Consider the following 24,754-nt stretch of genomic DNA (forward strand, 5'->3'; position numbering starts at 1 on the left):
AAACGTTCTGTTTAATGAGTCGATGTAAACGTAGTCAATTTGTTAATTGATTATGCGTAATATTAGAATAAAAACTTACCAAAAAGACTAAAAAAAAAATTTGGTAAGCTTGCCGCTGGTTTTTATCTGCATCTAACCCATAATCAAAACAATTTACATGACTAAGTAAAATTTAAATTTAAAACCTTTTAACTAGTAGTCATTAAGCGTCGAAAAGTCTAGAGTTTTGATATTACTACGAACAAAAATGATTGTGATTGAAGTTTTTGGCGTACATATTTAGAAATTTTTAAGAATCCACATTTGCATGACATCATTGCTTGAATATACCTCATCATTAAATAAGTTTTTTTGTGAAGTTTAGGCATCCAGTATTTAGAAGGAAGATCTTTATTGTTCCTTTTTAATGTTATTAGCAAAATAGAGAAGTACAGATTTTTCCAAAATCTCCACTTTTCGAGAACGATAAAGGGTCAATATGCACTCTTACATACATACATAATACATTTGTAATGTTATCAATTCATATTTAAAAAAAACCAAACACGTACAAATGTTATGTAAGTAAAAATTCTGGAGAGAATCATTCCCGCCAATTTTTCAATGGTTTCTATCTTTCGTATGATCGTGATCGTCTATCAATAATAATATTTGAAATACGTAATATCTAGGAAATAAACGATTAAGTAATATATGAATCAAATATAATTATATCGGACGTTCATTCGTTCCCAATATTCCAATAGTTTTCCTTTCCGTATAAAAAACTTTACAAATCATGAGCTGGTTAGGAAAGGTATGTTAGGGATTTAGCACTACGAAAGTAATAGATGACAGTGGCGAACTTTTCCTAAGGGGGTGGGGGCTCCAGTCATGTTTCAATGATTCCCTATATAATCAACCAAATTTTTCTCACGAAAGAGGGGACCGGGGACCCCAAGGCCCCCCCCCCCTAGATGCGCCTCTGGAAGAAACTTTTTAAAATTTGCTTTAGGCATTTAGCACAACACAACTAATGAATCAACTTTTTTAAACCTGAAATATTCATTTTTTGCAGCCTGAAACACCGAATGACCAACGCGACCCATATTTAAATGAAAATCATGACATAAACTGCATTTGTATGTATTAACAAGGAATAAATAAATTTGGTGTATTTACTGTCTTCTGATTGGTTAAAACTATTAGTTTTATTTTCAATGTTGTCAATTTTTATGGCGACACGCCCACTCCGCTGACGTTGTGTATTCATACGCCAACATGTGTGTACGTTGTAATTGTTAATATAAATAATATAAAAAGTTCTTTGAGCTTTATTTTTGATAGAAATTTATTTATAATGAATGGCAATAATTTATTTTGAATTTATTGAACCATAAAATTAATTTTTGACTCTTCACATTTTACATAATCCGCTTCTTGGATTGTTCAATGTGAAGAGTCAAAAATTAATTTTATGGTTCAATAAATTAAAAATAAATAATAGACAGTCATTAAATACTGTCGATTTTAATTAAAGTCCAAATGACTTTAAAAATGTTAATTTAATATTTCAACTCTGTTTTATCAACATTCGTAAGAAAATAAGACTACTTTAGATTTCATGTGTTGACACTGTTTGACAATACCGCCGAATGATGCGAATATACGTATACATTATTTAGGAATTGTAACGATATCTGAATAATTTCAAAACAAAAACAATCGGGATGATCTTTGGTTCTCAGGAAGGGTACAGAGATCATGGGCCATATTATTACGACCGTCCTTTTACTTCTGAAAATCGATAAGTCATATGACGTAATCAACATTCAGCAATATATGATTGATTTTTGGCTCTCATCTAACGACAGGCATTTAAATGTAGAACCAACAAAAGTTCAAATAGGATTTTCTCAAACAAAATGCATGAAGTATTCAATGTGTTGGCTTCATCAATTCAAAATGAAAGCCTTTTGAAAATAGCATCCAGCCTTATGTGTCTCGTGACATAGATGATTGCATGATACAGACGCTTAACTCACGTATTGGTTGATGTGTAATTAAGAACGATACAAACCGTGCGAATAAACTCTTTCCAGTCAATGGTAAGGAATCTACGGAGAAATGACGACAGAAGTTTGTGCTTAAAGTTTTGTTCCCTGTGGTATGTAATTGTAGATGTCAATTATCTGGGGTAAAGAACACAATAACAATCAAAACCAAGGTGTAAACAAAGACTCACAAAACCAAAGGACATTTACATCAACAGTCATGAATAATAAATAAGAAACAACACGAACTCCACTAAAAATCGGGAGTGAAATCAGGTGCTCCGGAAGGGTAAGCATTTCCTGCACCGTATACGGAACCCGTCGTGTTAGTTCTTTGTTAAATACTAGAGAGATGTAAAACAATCCTTGACAAGACCAAAATAAAAGAACAACGAGACTTCATCAGCACATGCAAAAGATATGACCAAGAGGTTAGATATGGCAAGCTGCAAGGCTTTAAATTTAGAAACAAGTTTAAGATTTTATTTTTTTTTAATTGAAAATTATTTCTAGAGACTCTAGGGGAATTCACTTTGGTATCTATCGACTCCCTTCTACTTTTCATATCGTTTGTAATGGTCAAATACAGTTCACAATAAAACTTTTATGAAATGTTTGCTATATAGAAAAAGGCATAGCATATTGGTGCAGGAAAAGTTACATTATGAAAAAGAAATAAAACTGTTTTCTTCGGCCAAATTTTACTGGAAAATAAAATAAACGTACCTGACAGTAATTCTCACGTTGTATTAATGTCAATCGTTTCCAACAGTGTTCAAACAATGGGATAGTATATACTGAAATAAGATTTTGACTCGCGTCTGGCATGCGAAATTATTATCATCGCGTTCCTTGTGATTAATACATCTTCAACACCGAAACTTTTGAATTGTAGTACTAGTATACAGTCCACAACCACCTTTAAATAATCTACTTAGGGAACGTCTGCGATAGTAGTTCTGTTTGCTTCCTCTAATAGTATGATATTATGACTCAAGGTTTGTTGTTCATCTGTTTGTCTGTTAATATATCCGTCTGTTCATTCGTCCGTCTGTCCATCCAATGTCAGTTTGAATTTTTGAGTAGTGTAACAGAACGTTGTTTTCATAAAAACTTGGTACCTATTACATATGTTTGTTATGACGTGAATATTGTAAATAATGCTGATAGTTATCAACCCTATTTAATGATTCACTAATATGTGAACTTCGTAAAACACATGTTTCGTGAAAAGAATGAACTATGACGTTGAAGTGACATCATTTTGGAATTTTCTACAAATGAGTAAGATTTGATCTACTCCATATACATGCAAAATTTAAAGATTCCCCACATCTTTACATTTTAATGACGAAAGAAATATAGTGAAAGTCGAAAAGTCGACATATGGAAACACATGCTTAACTACTTAGTAATGTCTAAACCTTAAAAATATTGAGATTTCATTTTTACTGTGTAGGAAAATTTCAAGTCGTTTTTAAAATTCTGCTCTATAGAAACCAAGTTCATTTTTATACTTACTTTATAACAATATACATGTATAAAAGAGTGAAATCCCCAAAATACTAAACTCTGACGGAAAATTCAAACAGGAAAGTTACTAATCAAATGGCAAAATCTAAAGCTGAAACACATCAAACAAATGTCATATTCTTGACTTGGTACAATCATGTTCTCATGAAGAAAACTGTGGATTAAATTTGGTTTTATAGCTAGCTCAACTTCTCACCTGTATGATAGTCGCATACAATTCCATAATATTGACAACGATATGTGAACAAAACAACAGATATAAATAATACTGTAGTTTTTACAGAAAAAAAAAGATTGTGCCCCAAAAATATGTTATTTAACAAACGAAATATAATAGAGTCATTTGTACCCGAAATGCATAACACGAAATTACCCTTTTAGCTACTGTTATCAAAATGAATTATTTGGAAAAACAATTGTTCTAATAAAAATAGGATGAACGAAAATAAATACCTAACATTTTGCAGAACACAAAGGGTGGGTTATGGTTTTCCTAAAAAAATATTGTGATCCCGAATTTGATGAAAACATGTTTTGTTCAACCCCAGATGACAATAAAAAAATAAATCTATATTTTCCCTATACCTAAAAGTGTTAAATTTCAAAAAATTCTGACTCAGATAAATACCCATTTGCTCTCAAACTACAAGTTGACTGGTTACTCTCAAATACTATATTGTAATGGATGCACGATCTGTAGGGCGTGACGTAATATGAACAATCTTATTGCTTATTGTTGTAAATGTATATAAGAACTTTCTACTATAACAATATATCAAATAGGGATACACTATTTATCATCTGTAGACGTACATGTACATAGACAACAAAGAATATTCAGGTTTGTGTTTAATGTCAAATATGATTTGAACTGGTATATCATTTAAATTTATAAGGTATAAAGACAATGGTTGAAATTTCTTAATCTTACTGAAATAAGCATAATTTAGTTTATTTTGTAGAAAATTTGTTTTAAAACAGTAATTCAGTCTAAGACAAACAAGAAAGAATATAGCATGCTCGATCCCTTCAATACTATATTCCAGCGATTATTCGAAAAATAATTAAACATTACATTGTTAATATCGAATCACTTTAAACAATACCGATTACATATGCGTGAGGATGGTTGATTTACTATTCACCTTGCATCAATAAAAAGCGTGTGTAAGATATGGATACGAAAGGTCAACAATGATCACATTTATGTCACAAATTGTCAACAAAAGTTACCCCAAGATACCTTTGGTTGTTCATTTTTAACCTAAAATACATATTTAAACGCACCCTAAATATGCCAATGAGACAAATTGAACACATGTGAATGTGTAACTCAATAATCTGTAAATATTCCGTTCGAGTATTCATCATTTGGCTTGCCTCTATCGATTTAACAGCATGTTTGTTTTGTATGCCTTTTGAGATTTTTGTTATAAGATACAACTACACATTTTCATCTGTCGTTGCTTGCAAAGTCTTTAGATTTCTAAGTCACATGGTTACAGTGGCCTCCGGCTGTTTATTGACTTCTATTGCTATTGAAAGATATAAGATAATTGTAAAAAACTTGCACGTCCTTTTTGATAATTCCCAAAGGTCGAATGTCATATCTGCCAGTCTGGTAAAATTATCCACGATATTGTCAATTTGGGCAGTAATATTTTATGGTCTGAACGTAAAAGAAACAGATATTTTGTACCTTATCGGCAAATTGTATAATTTTATTAGATAGAGAATAATGCATGGCAAAATCCGTATCATATGTCGTATCATCCCGAGACATCAATATCAGCCCAAGGGCCTTTAGGCCCGAGGGATGATATTGGTCGAGGGTGATACGGCATGTGATACGGATTTTGCCATGTATTATACGCTTTATCATATATTTCAACAGAAGAGTATTATATTATATGAACTGTTTTCTGATCCCGATAGATTAGCACTGGGTTACCTTCAGTTCTGCTTTTGTCTTGGTTCAAAGCCTTAAAATAACTGCTTATACAAAGCACCTGGGTTACCTTACCATTTGCCTGCTGCTGTTTTAAAAATATTTTGTTTATTATTGTATTTATTTGAGTGTTTTGTATTTTTTATAGTTGCATTTAGTGTGCCAAAAAATATGCAAACTTGATGTTCGTGACGTCACATACAATATGAAAACTTGACGTTCGTGACGTTACATACCAAACAATGACGTCATTAAAAAAAATGACCTATTTTGAGGAATTTTTTTCTTAAGCAAAAAAAAAACAAAAAACTTTATGTAAAAAAAAAAAAAAAAAAAAAAAAAAAAGGTATGCGATACGGGTTTTACCATGCGATACGGGGTATGCGATACGGGTTTAGCTATGCGATACGGGGTATGCGATACAGGGTAGGTGATACAGACTGGAAAAACAACCTTTATTAGATATACAAAATAGCTGTATTTTGTACTAAATATATGATAAAGTATCAGATCATACTTAATGTAGGAGTTAATTACAGTATATTAGTAATGATTGATTCAGCTGGTGTTGTCATATGTATCTTTTACCGTGGAAAAATACGTTGTAAAATTTGTACCCAGAAAGATTGGAGCCAATCATTAGTAAAGAATCCAGATTCGTTTTCCAATTTACATTCGGAGACACGGGTAATATATACTATTTAAAATGGGGATAACAAAATATATAAAGTGCACATTAAACTTTCTAACAGTGAAAAGAAAAAGGGTACTCGTTCATCACACAATCTTTGAAATGCTATTCGACTAACAATAAGCCTTATGATAGCAACCGCTATTTCCTATATAGGGTATATGTAGTATATTTTCACATTCATGGTAATTATGCTCAATCCTAAGATGTATCAAAATATTGTCCGACCAGTATCCAACATTCTAGTGCGGGGGTATTTTGTCAACAATGCAGCCAATCCTATCGTATTTTGTCTTTTGGATAGGACTTTTCGACAGGAATAAAATTGAGAATGGAAATGCTTGAAATTATATGGAAACACATTTTGTAGAAAATATATCGCCAGTGTTAACTTTCCTTCAAACACATTTTAAGAAAACATGTTTATAAACATTTGCTATGAGAGAATAAAGAAAAAGGTATGCTTTTTGCAGCATGACGTATGTGCGACTCTCATTGATTGGACTGTTATGTATGTCCATTTATATGAGTTTGTACTTATGAGTTTGAATGTTCCTCCGATATCTTTCGCCTATCTTGTAATTGTATCTATGCTTTGCAGATTATACCTTAGATCGTTGACAAATTCTTTTTTTTAAAGTAGTCAAGGCCAAGTAGACGTTGATTGACCCAGGTCTTTTTAGTCCTTCATCGATAATAAGATTACAAAATATGTAGACAATTAATTCGCTTTCTGTCAGATCTGTTTTCGTTAACTATTTAATAATAAATTGGAACGTTGGTTTTCTCTTTTGAATTGTTTAACATTTTGTCATGTTGTTACCTTTTCTAGCTTGCTATACCTTATGGGTTTTACTCATCATTGAAGTCCGTACCAGGAATACGTCCCATAGTTGCTTATATCCAAGTCATAATTAATCTATGAAAACTGATTATATTGACTATCTGCAAGGGTTATAGAATTAATATGTATGCCAAAATATTTCTTAAATGTATATTAAAAACGACAAAGTAGCGAACCATCAATCATTTTCTTATGAGTAACCAACTGTTTGGTATTGCATGGTATTAACATTTAAAGTACACACGCTATAGAAACGGTTTGTTATATTATTAACTGCTGCAAATTGTGTGTTAATGTACTGCGTTAATAGCAAGAAATTAACTACTCGTTCACTTTGATTGCCGACTGCAAGTTTGTGTATTTAACATCGAGAAAGAAACAATTGCCATAATTTTACTGGTGGAAGATATTTGTTAAATGCTGACAATATGTGTTTGTTGGAATGGTAAAGTGATCAATAATTTTTAAAAGGCTAGCCTTTGATTATGTTCTAACTTATCTTGTCAGCGAATGGCATGTTCCAAGTCAAGTAGCCATAATTGTGTTTCGCCTGTTCAGCGAAAACATTTAAAAGACAACAAAACGATTACAGAAACAAAAAAAGCACAAAATGTATGATTCTGGAGAATAGAAAACAATGTTACGTAATTGACCAAATGATAAGGCGTATTTGCCTAGTATATCATGTATATTGTCCCTTCCTAGCTATCGTGCAACGAGTTAACACTAAACGTACACTTTTCATTTTGATATTTTGCATTTTGTTTTGTCTGCGTACGTATTTAAGATGTAGATCTGAGCATCTGACACTGAGATTTTGAAATCAATATTTATAGCTAGTTGTTACGGTTCTATCCTTGATCCGATGAAGAGCTCCCTTTTTTAGCTGTCGTGCCTTTGTTTTGCTTGTAATGTTTTCCATTCGATTTTCAGATGTATCGTAACTCGCTCAAGCAAGTTATAAGAATAACTTGCAAATCCATATTTGAATTAAATTGATTTATTTTTACAAATTTTGAAGGGTTTGATTATTCAATCTAACAAAAATAGTTGCCTTATGTCTTTATGTTTAACAATAACGAATTTTTAAATATTGTAATCCGGCGGTCAGCGATCAGTGTGTTTGTAATCAATGCTACATAGTTTTAGTTTTAATTGTTATTAACATGAAGTACAGAAAAATTGTATTTAAATCTCTTAAATCCTTAATTTTTAAAACTATTTCGGCCACATTTGTGGAAATGACAATATTTCACAATTCACTGATTTATTTCAACTGAACCTTATCATTACTGTGTAATCTGCTTAGAAAGAGCAGTTCTCATATACAATGCATGTTATTTTGTACGCCAAACACGCATTTCGTCTACATAAGACTCAACAGTGACGCTCGAATCAAAACAGTTAAATGCAAAATAATTAGAAAATCACTAACAACTTTTGATTCCAAGAATATGTTGGCACTTAGTATACCAGGGGAAGTTAGAGGAATTAAAGATAATTTGATTTATTTTCTTAAATAATTGTACCTCACCTATGTTAACAAGTAACACTCACATTTACAAAAACCAATAATTATTTTAGGAAGAACTACCTATGCATGAAATTTAGACGGCCTTCATATAACCTTACCTCCTGATAAACCCTGCTAGTAATGAAAAATACTTTTTTTTAAATGCCCTATGCAGAGAATCGAACAAATCAAATTAAAATGTTGTTTTTTGTAAATTTCCTGTTTTGTTTAAAATAAGAGAATATTTTTCGTATTTCGTTTTTCTTTTGAAGAGTTAAGAAAAAAACTCCTATGTCCTTTATTTGTATGTGTTCAAGCAAAAAGAACCGGAAAAAACATCAAATGAAAACAAATATACACTGACTTTGGACTGACATTTATTAACTCAATTTGTAGATATGTAGATTGTTACCATTTAAGGTTGACTTCTCATTACATGGATCTAAATTGAAAAAAAAACAATTTGATCTAAATAATAAAACAAAGCCGATATTTTAATAATGAATTCTCTAGCAAATATGTGCCGGCATTTTCCCTCAGATATTTCGAATTGTGGTTTTCCGATTTTTAAGCCCTGTACTTCAAATACATTTGAATTATGAAAAAATGGTATCTTTAAAATCACCGGACATAAATAGGTCATAACACAATTGAAACGAAGCACAGAAACAAGGAAAAAATTTTAACAACATATTTCATTCGATTCAACTATTGTGTTGTGTTTCGAAGATGTTAATGGGTTATATTTTCCCACCTATACATCTACGTCATTCACAATAGGGGAAATATAAGAAATAGTACATACTCCTAATTTTCGCCTTTGGTACTTACCAAAAAGAACGATAAAATATCCATCGATGTATTAGAGAAATAAACTTTACAAAGTTCCTTAAAAACGATGTATAGCCGGGTTGTCCAAAATTTCAACTATACATATAACTATGTACATTCACGATTCTACAATATGTCTTTACCATGTGTATACCTATATTTTGGCATTGCACAAGGCCATGTTTTTCGTTGACCCATAATGAAATCTTAAAATTTTTAGACGCATATTGATTGAAATGTTAACCATAATTCGAATGTTGTCTAACAATTTTTTAAAGAACCTTATTTTATGGAAGAACTACCTATGCAGGAAATTGAGACGGCCTTCATATAACCTACCTCCTGATAAACCGCTCTATTAATGAAAATTACTTTTTTTAAATGCCCTATGCAGAGAATAGAAAAAAATCAAATTAAAATGTTGTTTTTTTCGTAACTTTCCTGTTTTGTTAGAAAAAAAAAAGAGAGTATATTTTTGTATTTCGTTTTTCTTTTTAAGAGTTAAGGAAAAAAAAACAAAATAAAACACTCCTATCTCCTTTAATTTGTATGTACATTTGTATTCAAGGAAAAAGAACCGGAAAGAAACATCAAATGAAAACAAATATACTCTGACTTTGGACTGACATTTATTAACTTAATTTGTAGATATGTAGATTGTTACCATTTAAGGTTGATTTCTCATTACATGGATATGAATTGAAAAAGCAAATCCAATTTGCTATAAATAATAAAACAACACCGATATTTTAACATGGTTAATAACATGAATAATGAACTCTATAGCCTATATTTCGAATTGTGGTTTTCCAATTTTTAAGCCCTGTACTTCAAATACATTTGAATTATGAAAAAATGATATCTTTAAAATCACCGGACATAAATAGGTCATAACACTATAGAAACGAAGCACAGAAACAAGGAAAATATTTTTAATAATATGTTTTATTCGATTTAACTATTGTGTTGTGTTTCGAAGATTTCAATGGGTTATATTTTGACATAATGACATGTTTACAAATTTTAGATGCATACTGATTGAAATGTTAACCATAATTATAATTTTGTCTCACAATGTTCTACAATAGGTACCGTAAAGAACCTTAAGCTTTTCCTAGTTCAAATACATATTCATATGCAAAATAAGTAAGGTGATGATATATATGTGCAAAATATCGGTGTACATTTTGTTATTCTCACTTTTTGTTTTTGTTTTTTTTTATATTTGCATTATACTTTTAATTTTGAAAGGTGTATTTTTTTTTAACTTTTTGAATCCAAGTTTGTCTTAAGTATCATTTGTAAAATTGTTTAATTGTATCGTGCGGTTAAAAGATTTTTTAATCCAATTGGTTATTTTCTTCTTCTAAAAATTTCCGAAAGTTGACATAGATTTTAATGACCTTGGCATTTTAGTTATTTGGAGAATCTTTAAAAAATTCTTTATACAATGTTCCTGTAAAATATAACAGTGAACGCTGTTAAAACTTAAGAAATATTCATGTTTGCATCTTTTCATTGGATACAACATTTTAAAGGGTGGGTTGTGATATAATTGATTGACAATTGAAAATTTTAATGTTTTACTTCAAAATTATAGCAAATAAGGATATAATTATTTTCATATGTAGAAGTACAAACAACTATTTACTCAACGACAAAACAATTTAGAAAGATTTATTCAGGTATGTATTTAATGCTAATAAGAGTTCTTGGTGTTTTATAATATGTTACAAATAATCAAACAGTTACAAACATCTAGCAAAAGATTAAAACTGGATATATATAATTCCCGTACGGAAAAGAGGGGGAGGGTAATTTTATAATGTTTTCATTTTACATAACACATTATGCATTGATCCAATATGTTGGATAGACTTATTGGCTGAAATGACTTTGAAATAATTTATGACTATATATTTTTTTTAATTATTAATTCATTTCTCATTTCTGTCATACTTTGTGGGTTGTTGTTGGACTGCTAGTCCCCTAGGGTATCACCAGCCATGTAGGCAGTACTTCGGACTTCGGTAGTGCATGAAAATACGGAGATTGTTAGAATTAGTTTTGCTGTTAACATTTTTTGAAATCATTTTAAATAAACAAATGTTCATACATCCCTCATGCAAAGCTCTGATTCCTGATTCGGATTTGACTTTACATTATATCCTGTTTGTAGTGAGCAGTTCCAATGTTTTTTTTATTAGGTTGTGGATTTTCAATTATTTAGCCTCGATGAGGACCGAACAGACATTTTTTCCGAAATGCGGATCTGGTGCATACAAATTGGTCGTTGACGTTATTGTTTCAAATGTCTAAATACTGACATGTTTATGTTTAATATAAGTTGTTAGTCTGACTTCATCTTGAAATGTACTTTGCAATAGAAATGACACAGTTTCAGAAGCGTTTGAAATAGGGGACGGCAAAAACCCTTAAATGCGATTTTTTTTCAATTGATTGACTGATTGATCGGTGTCAAACTCGATTTTCAGCACTGTAAGGTATTTCATGGAGGTAAGTTCTTTTTTATTGAGGAATCAAGAGTGTCCGGAGAGAACCACCTATTTGCGACATGAGAACTGACAACTAAAGTCAATTAAGATTGGATTCGAACACAATTACAGCGTGCGGAGTTTCCAACTCACAAAATAAGGTTGACAAGCTAATGATACAGTAGTTGGACTACTAAGACCACTCGGTCACCGAGGTCCACATAGTTTTAAGATGATGTTGTACATGTCTAAATGGCCGATTCATCTACAGCAAAGTTGTACTGCCATGCTGTTAAGTAAGAAAATGGTCAAATCCCGCGTACATGCCTCGAGCTTGGGAGACCGTGTATTCGATCCTAGGTTGCTCAGCCCACAAACCTAAAAATTCGTATAAGCTACAACACCAGGAATGCGATAATTATGAGTAAAAGTATAGACGTGAGAACAAACGATAGTACTATCTATTACATGAAATATATATCTCGCTGAGAACTGTTGTGAACTAACACATAAAATATATGGCTAGTAGTTATCAAAGGTACCAGGATTATAATTTAGTACGCCAGACGCGCGTTTCGTCTACATAAGACTCATCAGTGACGCTCATATCAAAATATCTATAAAGCCAAACAATTACAAAGTTGAAGAGCATTGAGGATCCAAAATTCCAAAAAGTTGTGCCAAATACGGCTAAGGAAATCTATGCCTGGAATAAGAAAATCCTTAGTTTTTCGAAAAAATTAAACTTTTGTTAACAGGAAATTTATAAAAAAAAAAAAAAAAAAAAAAATGACCACATTATTGATATTCATGTCAACACCGAAGTGTCGGTGTCTTTTGCAAATCAGGGTACTTATTTAATTTACATTTACATGATATCATCCTGATGAGCATTTGATACTATTTTCCCTTTTGACTTTATACACAAAATCATCATTTTGTCATGTTTGTGTTTCGTATTCAAAAATAAAATTTACATGAACTGTATCTTTGATTTAAGGCACATATCATATCCAATTAAAAAAATACAAGATATTTTATTTTATGTTGTTGAAATGAAAAGAGATGAAACAGCTGTCTAATATATATATATATCATATTTTCCTATATGATTTTCAGAATGTCATCAAATGGTACAAATGGAACTCGGACAAGTTTAAGTGAGATAGAATATCAAGAGTTTCTGGACAACTGCATTCCAGCTACAATATTCCTCATATTTCTGTCGGTCGTAGGAACAATTGGCAATATACACACGATATTAGTATATATGTTATCACCGATCATGTCAAACTATTCCGTTCGAGTGTTAATCATTTGGATTGCTTCTATTGATCTTACAGCTTGTATTTTTGGTATGCCTTTTGAGAACTTTGTTATGCGGTACAGCTACACATTTCCATCTGCCGGTGCTTGCAAATTCTTTAAATTTCTTAGTCACATTAGTACCGGGGCTTCCACACTATTATTGACTGCAATTGCTATTGAAAGATATAAGATAGTTGTTAAAAATTCCCCGATACTAATTACAAATTCACAAAGGTCGAATGCTATATCTGCTTTTCTGTTAGTATTATCAGTGATATTATCAATTCCCGCCGTAGTATTTTATGGTCTTAATGAAAATAAAACGAAAATTTTAGGCCTGTCCGGCATGGATTGCAGAATTTTATTAGAATATCAAAATATACATAATGCAGGAGGTTATTACAGTATTGTAGGAAGTATCGGTTTAGTTTGCGTTGTCGTGTGCATAGTTTCATATGGAAGAATACTGTATGAAATTTGTACTCAGAAAGAATGGAGAAAATCACTAAGAGAGAAATCAAATTCGTCTTCTATTTCACCTTCTAATATAAGATCGGGGGTTGCTCAGGTTACTTCATCTATTCAAAATGAAGAGTTACAAATAAGTGAATTGCAAACTGGATGTGTCGACAGGACAAAGAAAAAGTCTACTAATTCATCACACAATCTTGGAAATGCGATTCAATTGACCATTAGCCTCGTAATAGCGACCGCCGTTTCTTTAATAGGATATTTGGTGTATGTTTTCACGAAAATGGTTAACATAATGAATCCTAAGATATATAAAAACATTATCCAAAAAGTATCAAATATCTTACTGCGCGGATATTTTGTTAACAATGCAGCCAATTCTATCGTATTTTGTCTCTTTGATAGAACGTTTCGACAGGAATGCTTGAAATTGTACGGAAAAATATTTGTGAAGAAAAAAATCTCGCCGGCATAAAACTAATTCGACTTTCTTTCAAAAACAACTGAATAAGACGTGAATATATAAATTTTGAATAAGAATATCTGACAAGGGGAACAGTATTATCAAAATATCGTATGTGCAACTATTAGATCTTGATATAATATATTTATTGCATGTTACATGTCCACATTATATTGTTACGAATAAAATATAATATTTGGAAGACAGTGCAATCAAACAGATCGCGGTGACTAATTTCGACATCGGAAGGTTAGCTCATGTCGTCTTTAATGGTTAACAATCGCATATCTTTTTGAATTGAGTCTTTTATACTCATGTAAATAACTGTATTAAACCAGAATGTATGGACAAAATATTATTGTAACATATACTCGTATAAATAAAAGGATTTGACTTAATTCTTACATGTATATGTCCCTGTCTGTAAAATATGTGTATACAATAACGAACTCTTAGGTAAATTCCAAAAGAGGAAATCCATAAAATCTGAAAAATCAAACGCTCTACTGAATCAACTAATTTGAAGGCTGAAAATAGCCGCCATATAACCAACTTGGTTCAGTACGTTTTAGTTTTCAGAAAGCGTAGTTTGAATATAACTGATGACCTATTAGGGATTTCGTTATAACAAATTACTTGAAACCCTTTATTCTAAATACTTTCAATGAAGCAAATATTTGGCTTCACAATTTGGTTGTAGCTATGGAAAACTTGTTGCAAGCGGGATATTAAAATCGGCGTTTCACCATGATTAATTTTATAGATCCCTTGAATTTAGATACCATCTATATAATCTTAATGACCGTTTAAATGCATGAATGTTTAGGTTATAAACTTTACAGAAAACATAGATTTTGTTCTACAATGTTTTAATAGATCTGATCATAACTAAAGATGTATTGCAATACAGTTATGAACACTTATGATATATATTTATATATTGCCTTTGCATAAGGTCATCTTTTAAAGCCGATTTATGACTTCTTTATACGTAACCGGTTGTGTATTGACCGAAATTTGTCTGAACAATTAATTTATTAAAAAGTTGTATTTGGCTTTGAACTAGTTTTCAGTAACTGAGAGTTTTTTTACTTTGTTTCTTTTATCTTCTTGGTAGTTATTTTCAGTGCTACGTGTCCATGTGGACAGTTAATCCGTTTTATCAGTTTTTTCTAACGTTATGTTAATGTTTGTCGTTGTTTGCTGTCTGTCAGATCTGTTTTCGATAACGTTTTAATCATAAATCAAGACTTTGGGTTTTGTCTTTTAAATTGTTAAACATTTATAAATGTTTTCATCTTCGACAGCTTACTACATGTAATGGTTTTAACTAATTTTTAAAGACCGTACAGGGACTAAAAACTCATATATGCTTACATCCAAGTTGTAAGGTCCCCGATGGATTGTTGTTTCCTTCGAATTCATGTCATTTCTCCTTATTTATGAATTGAAAACTGATTATAAAGACTATCTGCAAATGTTATACTGTAAACATTGCTAATTTCAATAGAATAGTTATCAAAAGTACCAGGATTATAATTTTATACGCCAGACGCGCGTTTCGTCTATATAAGACTCATCAGTGACGCTCAGATCAAAATAGTTAGAAAGCCAAACAAATACAAAGTTGAAGAGCATTGAGGACCCAAAATTCTCAAAAGTTGTGCCAAATACGGCTAAGATAATCTACTCCTGAGAAGTCATTTGTATGCCTAATTCTTTTTGAATTGTTTATTGAAAACGATAAAGTAACTATCTATCAAGCTTTTTCTGTTAAGTTAATATTTGGTAAGTAATGTGATCCAGCTTTAAATGCACACACTATATTAACTTTTGGTATATCATAAACTGTTACAAATATAGTGTGTTAGTATACTGCGTTAATACCAACAAATTAACTAGTCGTCCATTATGGTTGCGTATTCACAAACGTGTATGTGACAATTGCAATAATTCTATGACGGAGAAATTTGTCATGTCAAATGCAGACAATATGTGTGTGTTTGAATGGTAAAGTGACCAATGAATCAAAAATGCTAGCCAGAGATCGTGTAACCACTTATCTTTTTAGCGAGTCGCATGACACCAGTAGACAAGAAGTTTGTTTGGCCTGTTAAACGAAAACATATCAACAGTTATACAATTCAAACAATTAATAGCACAAAATGTATGATTCTTATAATATAAAACAGGAATACGTGATTAGGCTTATTTTCTAAGTGTATTATAACTTTTGGACAACCCGGCTATATATCGTTTTTAAGAATTTTTGTGAGGTTTATTTCTCTTATATATAGATGGATATTTTTATCTTTCTTTTTGGTAAGTAGCAAAGGAGAGAATTAGGAATTTGTACTATTTCTTATATTTCCCCTATTGTGAATAACGTAGATGTATAGGTGTCAAAATATAACCCATTTAAATCTTCGAAACACAACACAATAGTTGAATCGAATGAAATATATTATTAAAATAGTTTCCTTGTTTCTGTGCTTCGTTTCAATAGTGTTATGACCTATTTATGTCCGGTGATTTTAAAGATACCATTTTTTTATAATTCAAATGTATCTGAAGTACAGGGCTTAAAAATCGGAATACGACATTTCGAAATATATGCGTTATCTGCAGGAAAATTGCCGGCACATATTTGCTATAGATTTCATTATTAAACATGTTAAGATATCGGTGTTGTTTTATTATTGATATCAAATTGGATTTTTTTTTCAATTTAGATCCATGTAACATGTGTAATGAGAATTCAACCTTAAATGGTAACAATCTACATATCTACAAATTGAGTTAGTAAATGTCAGTCCAAAGTCAGTGTATATTTGTTTTCATTTGATTTTTTTTCCTGTTCTTTTTGCTTGAATACATACAAATAAAAGGACATAGGAGTGTTTTTTTTTTGTTTTTATTTCTTTTCTTTACTCTTAAAAAGAAAAACGAAATACGAAAAATATTCTCTTATTTTAAACAAAACAGGAAAGTTACGAAAAAACAACATTTTAATTTGATTTTTTCGATTCTCTGCATAGGGCATTTAAAAAAATGTATTTTTCATTACTAGCAGGGTTTACCAGGAGGTAAGGTTATATGAAGGCCGTCTCAATTTCCTGTATAGGTAGTTCTTCCTAAAATAATTATTGTTTTTTGTAAATGTGAGTGTTACTTGTTAACATAGGTGAGGTACAATTATTTAAGAAAATAAATCAAAATATCTTTAATTCCTCTAACTTACCCTGGTGTACTAAGTGCCAACATAATCTTGGTATCAAAAGTTGTTAATGCTTTTCTAATTATTTTACATTTAACTGTTTTGATTCGAGCGTCACTGTTGAGTCTTATGTAGACGAAATGCGCGTTTGGCGTACACAATTATATGCATTGTATATGAGAACTGCTTTTTCTAAGCAGATTACACAGTAATGATAAGGTTCAGTTGAAATAAATCAGTGAATTGTGAAATATTGTCATTTCCACAAATGTGGCCGAAATTGTTTAAATTTAATTATCAAACCCTTCAAAATTTGAAAAAATAAATCAATTTAATTCAAATATGGATTTGCAAGTTTGCTACGCTTATAACTTGCTTGAGCGAGTTACGATACATCTGAATATCGAATGAACAACATTACAATCAAAACAAAGGCACGATAACTTAAAAAGGGAACTCTTCATCGGATTAAGGATAGAACAGTAACAAGAAAGTTGTGATAGAGGACGTACAAGAACGTCAACTGATTCACTTATTACATTGTATATAATAATTTAATTTTAATTTTCAGATATAAATCATGTCAAATTACTATAGTTCCACTTATTAATTGGCAAAATCTGAAAAAAAATGGACGGAAATATATAGAGATTTCGGATGGATATTTTGTACATAATTTTGATTGTTACCATTTTAAGTTGAGGTACCATTTCATGGATTAAAATCATAAAATAAAATTCTGTCAGATATAATTCGGATAAAAAAAAGAATTCAACAAGGAAGTTATTGATTTTTTTACACATCTGTGATTGAAGTTTACTTCTAGGCTCTAGCAAATGTTGATTTAGATCTGTTCTATTCCGATTTGATTATCTGGCCTTAAAATACATTTGAAAATAGGGTAACAATGTGTTGACAACGCCTTTAATCAGCGGATATTTATTGGTCAAAACAATTTTGTAACAAAGTACAGGAACAAGGAAACCAGTTAAACACTAACAAATTGAAGTATTTTGGGTGGTTTTTAAAAAAGAGGTGGAGGATACCAAAAACGTAAAATCACATAATTACCGAACTCCGAGGAAATTTCTAAAAGGAAAGTCCCTAATCAAATGTCAAAATCAAAAGCTGAAACACATCATACTAATGGATAAAAACTGTCATATTCCTGACCTGGTTCAGGCATTTTCTTATGCAGAAAGGGACATTCAAACTCATAAGTCGTAGATAAATTGTCAACGCCATGGCTAAAATTAAAGACAAACAGACAAACAACAGTCCACAAAACACAACATTGAAACCAAATAATGAGCTACACAAAACCCACAAAAAATTGGGGTGATTTCAGGTGCTCCGGAATAGTGATCAGAACCTGCTCCACATATGACACCCGTCGTGTTACTCATGTTAGTTCAAATTCAATGAAAAGGGGACGGGATTATAGTTGCGGCAATTAGAACATATCCGTCTTTTTCTGTCAAACGGTCCCCGAGGGTATCACTAGCCCAGTAGTCAGCACTTTGGTGTTAACATGAATATCAGTTATATGGTTATTTTATAAATTTACCAATTGCAAAAGTATGAATTTTTCGAAATACTAAGGATTTTCTTATCCAAGGCGTAGATTACCTTAGCCGTATTTGGCACTACTTTTTGGAATTTTGGGTCTTCAATGCTCTTCAACTTTGTACTTGTGTGGTTTTTTACATTTTGATCTGAGCGTTACTGATGAGTCTTATGTAGACGAAACGCGCAGATATGCCAATGTGTATTACCATTCAAGACATATGGTTAAGAATAACACAAAATTTGAGATTGACTTTTAAACAACACAGTCTCGCATCTCGGATAGTACCAGTCATAGACTTTTAAAATCAATTTGCATTGTAAAATTGATCTTTTCTTAAAATTTCCTATGTCAAAAAAGTTCTCGATGCCATCAACTTGGGCATTATCCTTCATAAAATATCAGTAAAACTGATTTTTCTAAATCTAAGACAAAGTATACCTATTATGTTTTATACCTAAACCAAACCTGATATTGATATATTATGGACTGAATGAAAATGAAAACAACCATTTGGTCTAATCGGCAAAAGATTCAGACTTTTTCAGAGTATCAAAACATGCGTCATATAGGAATTTAATACAGTATAACATTAATACAAGTTTTTTTTTCGTTGTCGTGTGTGCATAGTTTCATATGGTAGAATACTACGTGCAATTTGTAGTCGAAAAGAATGGAGAAAATCAATATGAAAGAAACTAGTTTCGTCTATTAATTCAACTTTGGATAAATAATCATCGAGGACCACCCAAATAACATCAACAATTCAAAATGAAACGGTAAAATTAAAAAAACTGCACACTGGAACCTGTGACTGGGCAAACCTTATGCGTTCTTTGCATAATCTTAGAAATGCGATTCGACTAACCACAAGTCTTATGATGGTAACCGCTGTCTCATACATAGGAATTATGTTGTATGTTTTCACAAAAATGGTCCAAATGTTGAATCCTACGATGTATCAATGTCATCTTTTTAAGAGTCGTTTCATGAAGACGTTACAATAAATCGTTTAGATGTGTACTGATTGATATTTGTCTTGAAAACATGATGTTTGTATTAGTTGTAATATACTTTTAACTTGCTCTTAGTAACTACAAATACTCTTCGAATGGTACTTTGTGTCTTCTGTCCTCTTGATAGATGTGTTTGTATGTACGCATCGATCGGAATAGTCAAAGTTTCTTCATACGTCGTGTCCTCTTGATATATGTGTTTGTATCTACGTATCGATCAGAATAGTCAAAGTTTCTTCATACGTCGTGTCCTCTTGATATATGTGTTTGTATCTACGTATCGATCAGAATAGTCAAAGTTTCTTCATACGTCGTGTCCTCTTGATATATGTGTTTGTATCTACGTATCGATCAGAATAGTCAAAGTTTCTTCATACGTCGTGTCCTCTTGATATATGTGTTTGTATCTACGTATCGATCAGAATAGTCAAAGTTTCTTCTTTCATCAGTCATTAGTTGTTATCTGTCAGCTCGGTTTTCGTTAAACTATTTAATCATGAATCAGGAAGTTTTTTTACTTTTTTTATTTTTTTTACGTTTTATTATGTTGTTGCCATTTGTATTTATAGCTTAATGCACACCACGAGTTTTCTCATTGTTGAAGATCGTACAGGGACCCATTGTTGCTTACATCCAATTTATTAGATCTGTGGTGGATTATTGTCTCATTGGCAATCATATCGCTTCTCCTTATATTTTACCTCGCAGAAATACGGACATATGTGATTTTGTAGGGGACTTATTTGATGCAATTCTTTTACACTTGAATGTACTATCGAAATTCAAAATAAAGTGTCGATGGTTATCCGATTTACATCAGATATAATCATTATTTTAATCGATGACATGAAAAAGGACAAATTTCTAGCGTCAAACGATATATTTACAATAACTCTCACTTTTTTCTTCGTGGTTTATTTGTTCATGACTTAAATGTCTGATAAAAAGACTGTACTGTTACACAACATACAATCATCCGGGTTTTATTTGAAATTACCGCGATCATCAGAATTTGAAATGGAACTTTTTTTTTTAGCAAATAGTCCTACAAAAAAAAAGAGATGTATGTCAATAGAGAGATGTAATATCCACATTTATCGGCAATTTGAACATTTTTTCTTTGATCTTACTGCCTAAAAATTTTAAGATCAAGGACAGGACTTGATACTCGAAAATATGATCAATGACGCCATGTATCAGTGCAGCAACGTCATCTGCTCAAGTCCATCCTTGTCAATTTATTAATGAAATGCACGCGACTTCATTCATACAACCGAACAACTGTCCAAATGTTTTGTACGCGTTAATGTTTTTTCGCTTAGAATTTCATTTTACTTCATATTCTCAAGCAAAAAACAACAACATAAAAGTTGAAACAAATTGCCGATAAAAAGAATAATAGCATTTTTTTATACTGACTTCATCAGCTCGGATATCAACTCGCCCTAGCGGCCCCGCTTGATATTCTTGCTGATCAAGTTTTTATTCCACATTGGCTAGAGGTATAGGGGGAGGGTTGAGATCTCACAACACATGTTTAACCCCACCGCATTTTTGCGCATGTCCCAAGTCAGAAACCTCTGGCCTTTGTTAGTCTTGTATGTTTTTTTTTAAATTTTGGTTCATTTATATGTTTCGGAGTTTAGTGTGACGTCCATGTTTGCTGAACTAGTATACATTTTTAAGGGGCCAGCTGAAGCCCGTCTCCGGGTGCGAGATTTTCTCGCTGTGTTGAAGACCCATTTTTGTGGCCATCGGCTGTTTTTTGCTCTTTAGTCGGGTTGGTGTCTCTTTGACACATTCCCCGTTTCCACTCTCAACTTCATTATTCTATATATATCGGCCGTCCTGGCAAGCTAAGGTGTCTACTTCTGTAGCAATCAACTGGTGTATACTGAATTTAAATGAAGCGTTAAAGGCTGATTTTTTTCGTAAATGCTTAAACATGACCACATTTGAAATCTAAATACCTTTTCCATGAGTTTCAAGTTTCCATTACTTAGTATTATGTGACATGAATATTCGATCACCGTGGCTTATTTTCGCGTAATTTAATACTGCATATTTTTGTTTTTAGATTTTGATATCTCAAGACTAAACACCAATGGACGCCAATATGATGGGACTTCGGATGGATATTTTGTACATAATGTGTAGACATGTGTTGATTGCTACCATTTTAAGTTGGATATCATTACATGGAATAAAAACATAAAATAAATTTCTATCCGATATAATACAGACAAAAAAGACCCTTAAAATAAGGAAGTTATTATAATTATTTCATTTGCAAATCTTTAATTGACGTTTTCCTGTAGTTAAATCTGATCTGGAACTAGGCTTTTCCGATTTGATTGTCTAGCGCTTGAAATACATTTGAAAATTGGGAAACAATTTGTTTTACTTTAAATTAGCGATCATTAAGTGGTCAAAACAAATTTTTTAACGAAGTACAGGAACAGGGAAATCATGTTAACACGAACAAATTTGCGGTATTATGACTGGATTTTAAAATAGAGGCAAATGATACCAAAAACATGCAAAAGGCCATTCAAACTCATAAGTCGAAAATAAACTGCTATGATTAAAAAAAAAGAAAATACAAAAAGACAAACAGACAAACAACAGTACACAAAACACAACATAAAAAAACAAAGACTGAGCAACTCGAAATCAATCAAAATTTGGGGGTGATCTCAGGTGCTCCGGAAGGGTAATTAGATCCTACTCCAAATGTGGCACCCGTCGTGTTGCTTATGTTAGTATAAACCCAATGATATGTCTAATTCGATCGGTCATATTCGGATAAAAGGGGACGGGATTGTAGTTACGACAATTGGAACATATCCGTTGTCATCTGTGACCAGTTAACCAACTCGTGAAGGCGTCCGTAAAATTTACGAAGGGACGATTTAACTTCACCACTTAGAACATGAGGTTCAATAGCTTCCTTGTGAGCAACAATCCTCTATCAAGGAAATGATGATAGAATATACAAGCCCTGGAATATCGTATCAACTGTGAGATATAGATTTCAATAAACAATTAATTTCCCCATAGGCGACAATGATAGCCTTTTTCGAGACACAGACTTTAGAAAGTTAATGTTTGTAACGAAACCTTGCTAGAATTAAAGAAACAATTATTGGGAAAGTATTTTTTGGTCCAAAGTAATTTGTACTTATCTCCTTTGCCTATCAATTTTGCACTTAAAAACACGTGTCTCATCCTAGCGTAGAAAAGACATCTCAGTTCCGTTAGGGCTAAGGGAAATATATTATTTTGCCTTTGGTATAATGCAGAGTGCACGAAGTCTAATAATAAGAAATACGGGTACACATATCGACCAATCAGGATTAGCCATACTCTTAATTCTGAATACCATGGTATCTTCATAAAATGGCTGCGCCCATAATATTTAATGGTTGATTGTAACCTATATACTACGTATGCAAGCGCTGCTGGAATGATGCTTTTAATTTCATTTCAAATATATCGTGGTTCCACATTCATCACATTAATGGTTTTTGGTAGCGTGGTCATGATCACCTCTGAGTGCACGAGGCCTTAGATTTGATCCGCGGCAGAGATTAAAATCTTAGAACTGATGTATAGATTTTATAGATAATTACGCAGCGCACAGCTGTTTAAAGTAACAGTAATTCTAATTCTATCTGTTTTGGTTTCAGAATAATGTGCTCTTTTATGAGTAATATCGTCTTGCTGTGGACTATGTTCCAAAATATGAGTTACAACATTAAAAATCAGACTCATCGTGTCGGTCCCGTAAAAAATGGGATATTCGATATTTGCTTGAACATTTGTTTTAGCTATGTTCATGTTATTCGTTTAGAATATTTCCTGTTGGTACCTTTATTGAAGATTATATCGAGATTTTATTTCTTTTGATGATTAGAATTGCACCAAAATACATGAATGGATGTCAATCGGGGTAATTTTTTATAAATGTTCTCACCGATATCTAACTAAGACAGATTTTCAATAGTCATGCTGAATGTTAACCTAAGACAGTTGCAACCTTTGTTAAAACAATTATTTATTAGTTCATAAACTAGAAATATTGAAACAGAATGTATAATTTGAAAAAAAACCAGTTCTAAGAATCTGATTACTGATACTACTTGGTATCAACTATATTCTCCGTGACTAATAAACCCCTAGCAACGGCGTCGACATGTGAATACAAACAAAAGTTAACTGACATCGATGGGTTGGGAAAATGATACCGGAAAATATTTACCACGTTTTCTCGAGAAATATAAACAAAGATTGGAACGCCAATGATATAAACCTTCTAAAGTCACAAGAGGAACAGTCAAAACCTTTTCAGGTCAGCTTTTCCAGTCAGAGAAACAATCTAAGTGTCTGTAGAAACTAGCCAAAGCTTCACAAGGAGTCTAAGAAATCAACATCAATTTTCTGTTCATTAGCTATATCAAATGAGAAGTCTTTTTTTAATTTTTCGAATAAATAGAAAAATAATAATGTAAATTCAAATACGAAAGTTTTTTTTTGGATTCAGTTCACATATATCAAAACAAATATAAGTTCTTGAGAGCTTTTGTTTTTATATATAATTAATAACATTTACATTATATTTAAACACAGAACATGCAGACAAGATATATGAGCAGTAATTATATTTTCACATGCATAGATACAGCACATGTACTGGCATATTGAAATACATGCAAAGCACTACTAAACTACAAATCTAAACATGCCAAAACTGATGTTTTTTTTTTAAAGAAGGTTACTCATTAGCATTTATATCTACATTCAGGCAGAACGAAAATAGTATAA

At 31.7% G+C, this 24,754-nt stretch overlaps 1 protein-coding gene across 1 annotated transcript; it reads left to right on the top strand.

The window, feature by feature from the left end:
• Nucleotides 1-4,890: 4,890 nt before the first annotated feature.
• Nucleotides 4,891-6,528, top strand: LOC139497574 (neuropeptide Y receptor type 5-like). The gene is made up of 2 exons (XM_071285805.1): nt 4,891-5,124; nt 6,412-6,528. Exons 1-2 carry the CDS (start codon nt 4,891-4,893, stop codon nt 6,526-6,528), a joined length of 351 nt encoding a protein of 116 aa, XP_071141906.1.
• Nucleotides 6,529-24,754: the final 18,226 nt, after the last annotated feature.

Source organism: Mytilus edulis, chromosome 12, assembly GCF_963676685.1.
Source record: "Mytilus edulis chromosome 12, xbMytEdul2.2, whole genome shotgun sequence".
NCBI lineage: Eukaryota > Metazoa > Mollusca > Bivalvia > Mytilida > Mytilidae > Mytilus > Mytilus edulis.

Excerpts from the sequence above, each read along its gene's own strand:
- LOC139497574 (XM_071285805.1), top strand. The coding sequence starts at position 4,891 with ATGTGTAACTCAATAATCTGTAAATATTCCGTTCGAGTATTCATCATT. Across the intron at positions 5,125-6,411 it reads TTGAAAGATATAAGATAATT|ATGTATCAAAATATTGTCCG; the intron begins GTAAAAAACTTG and ends CTCAATCCTAAG.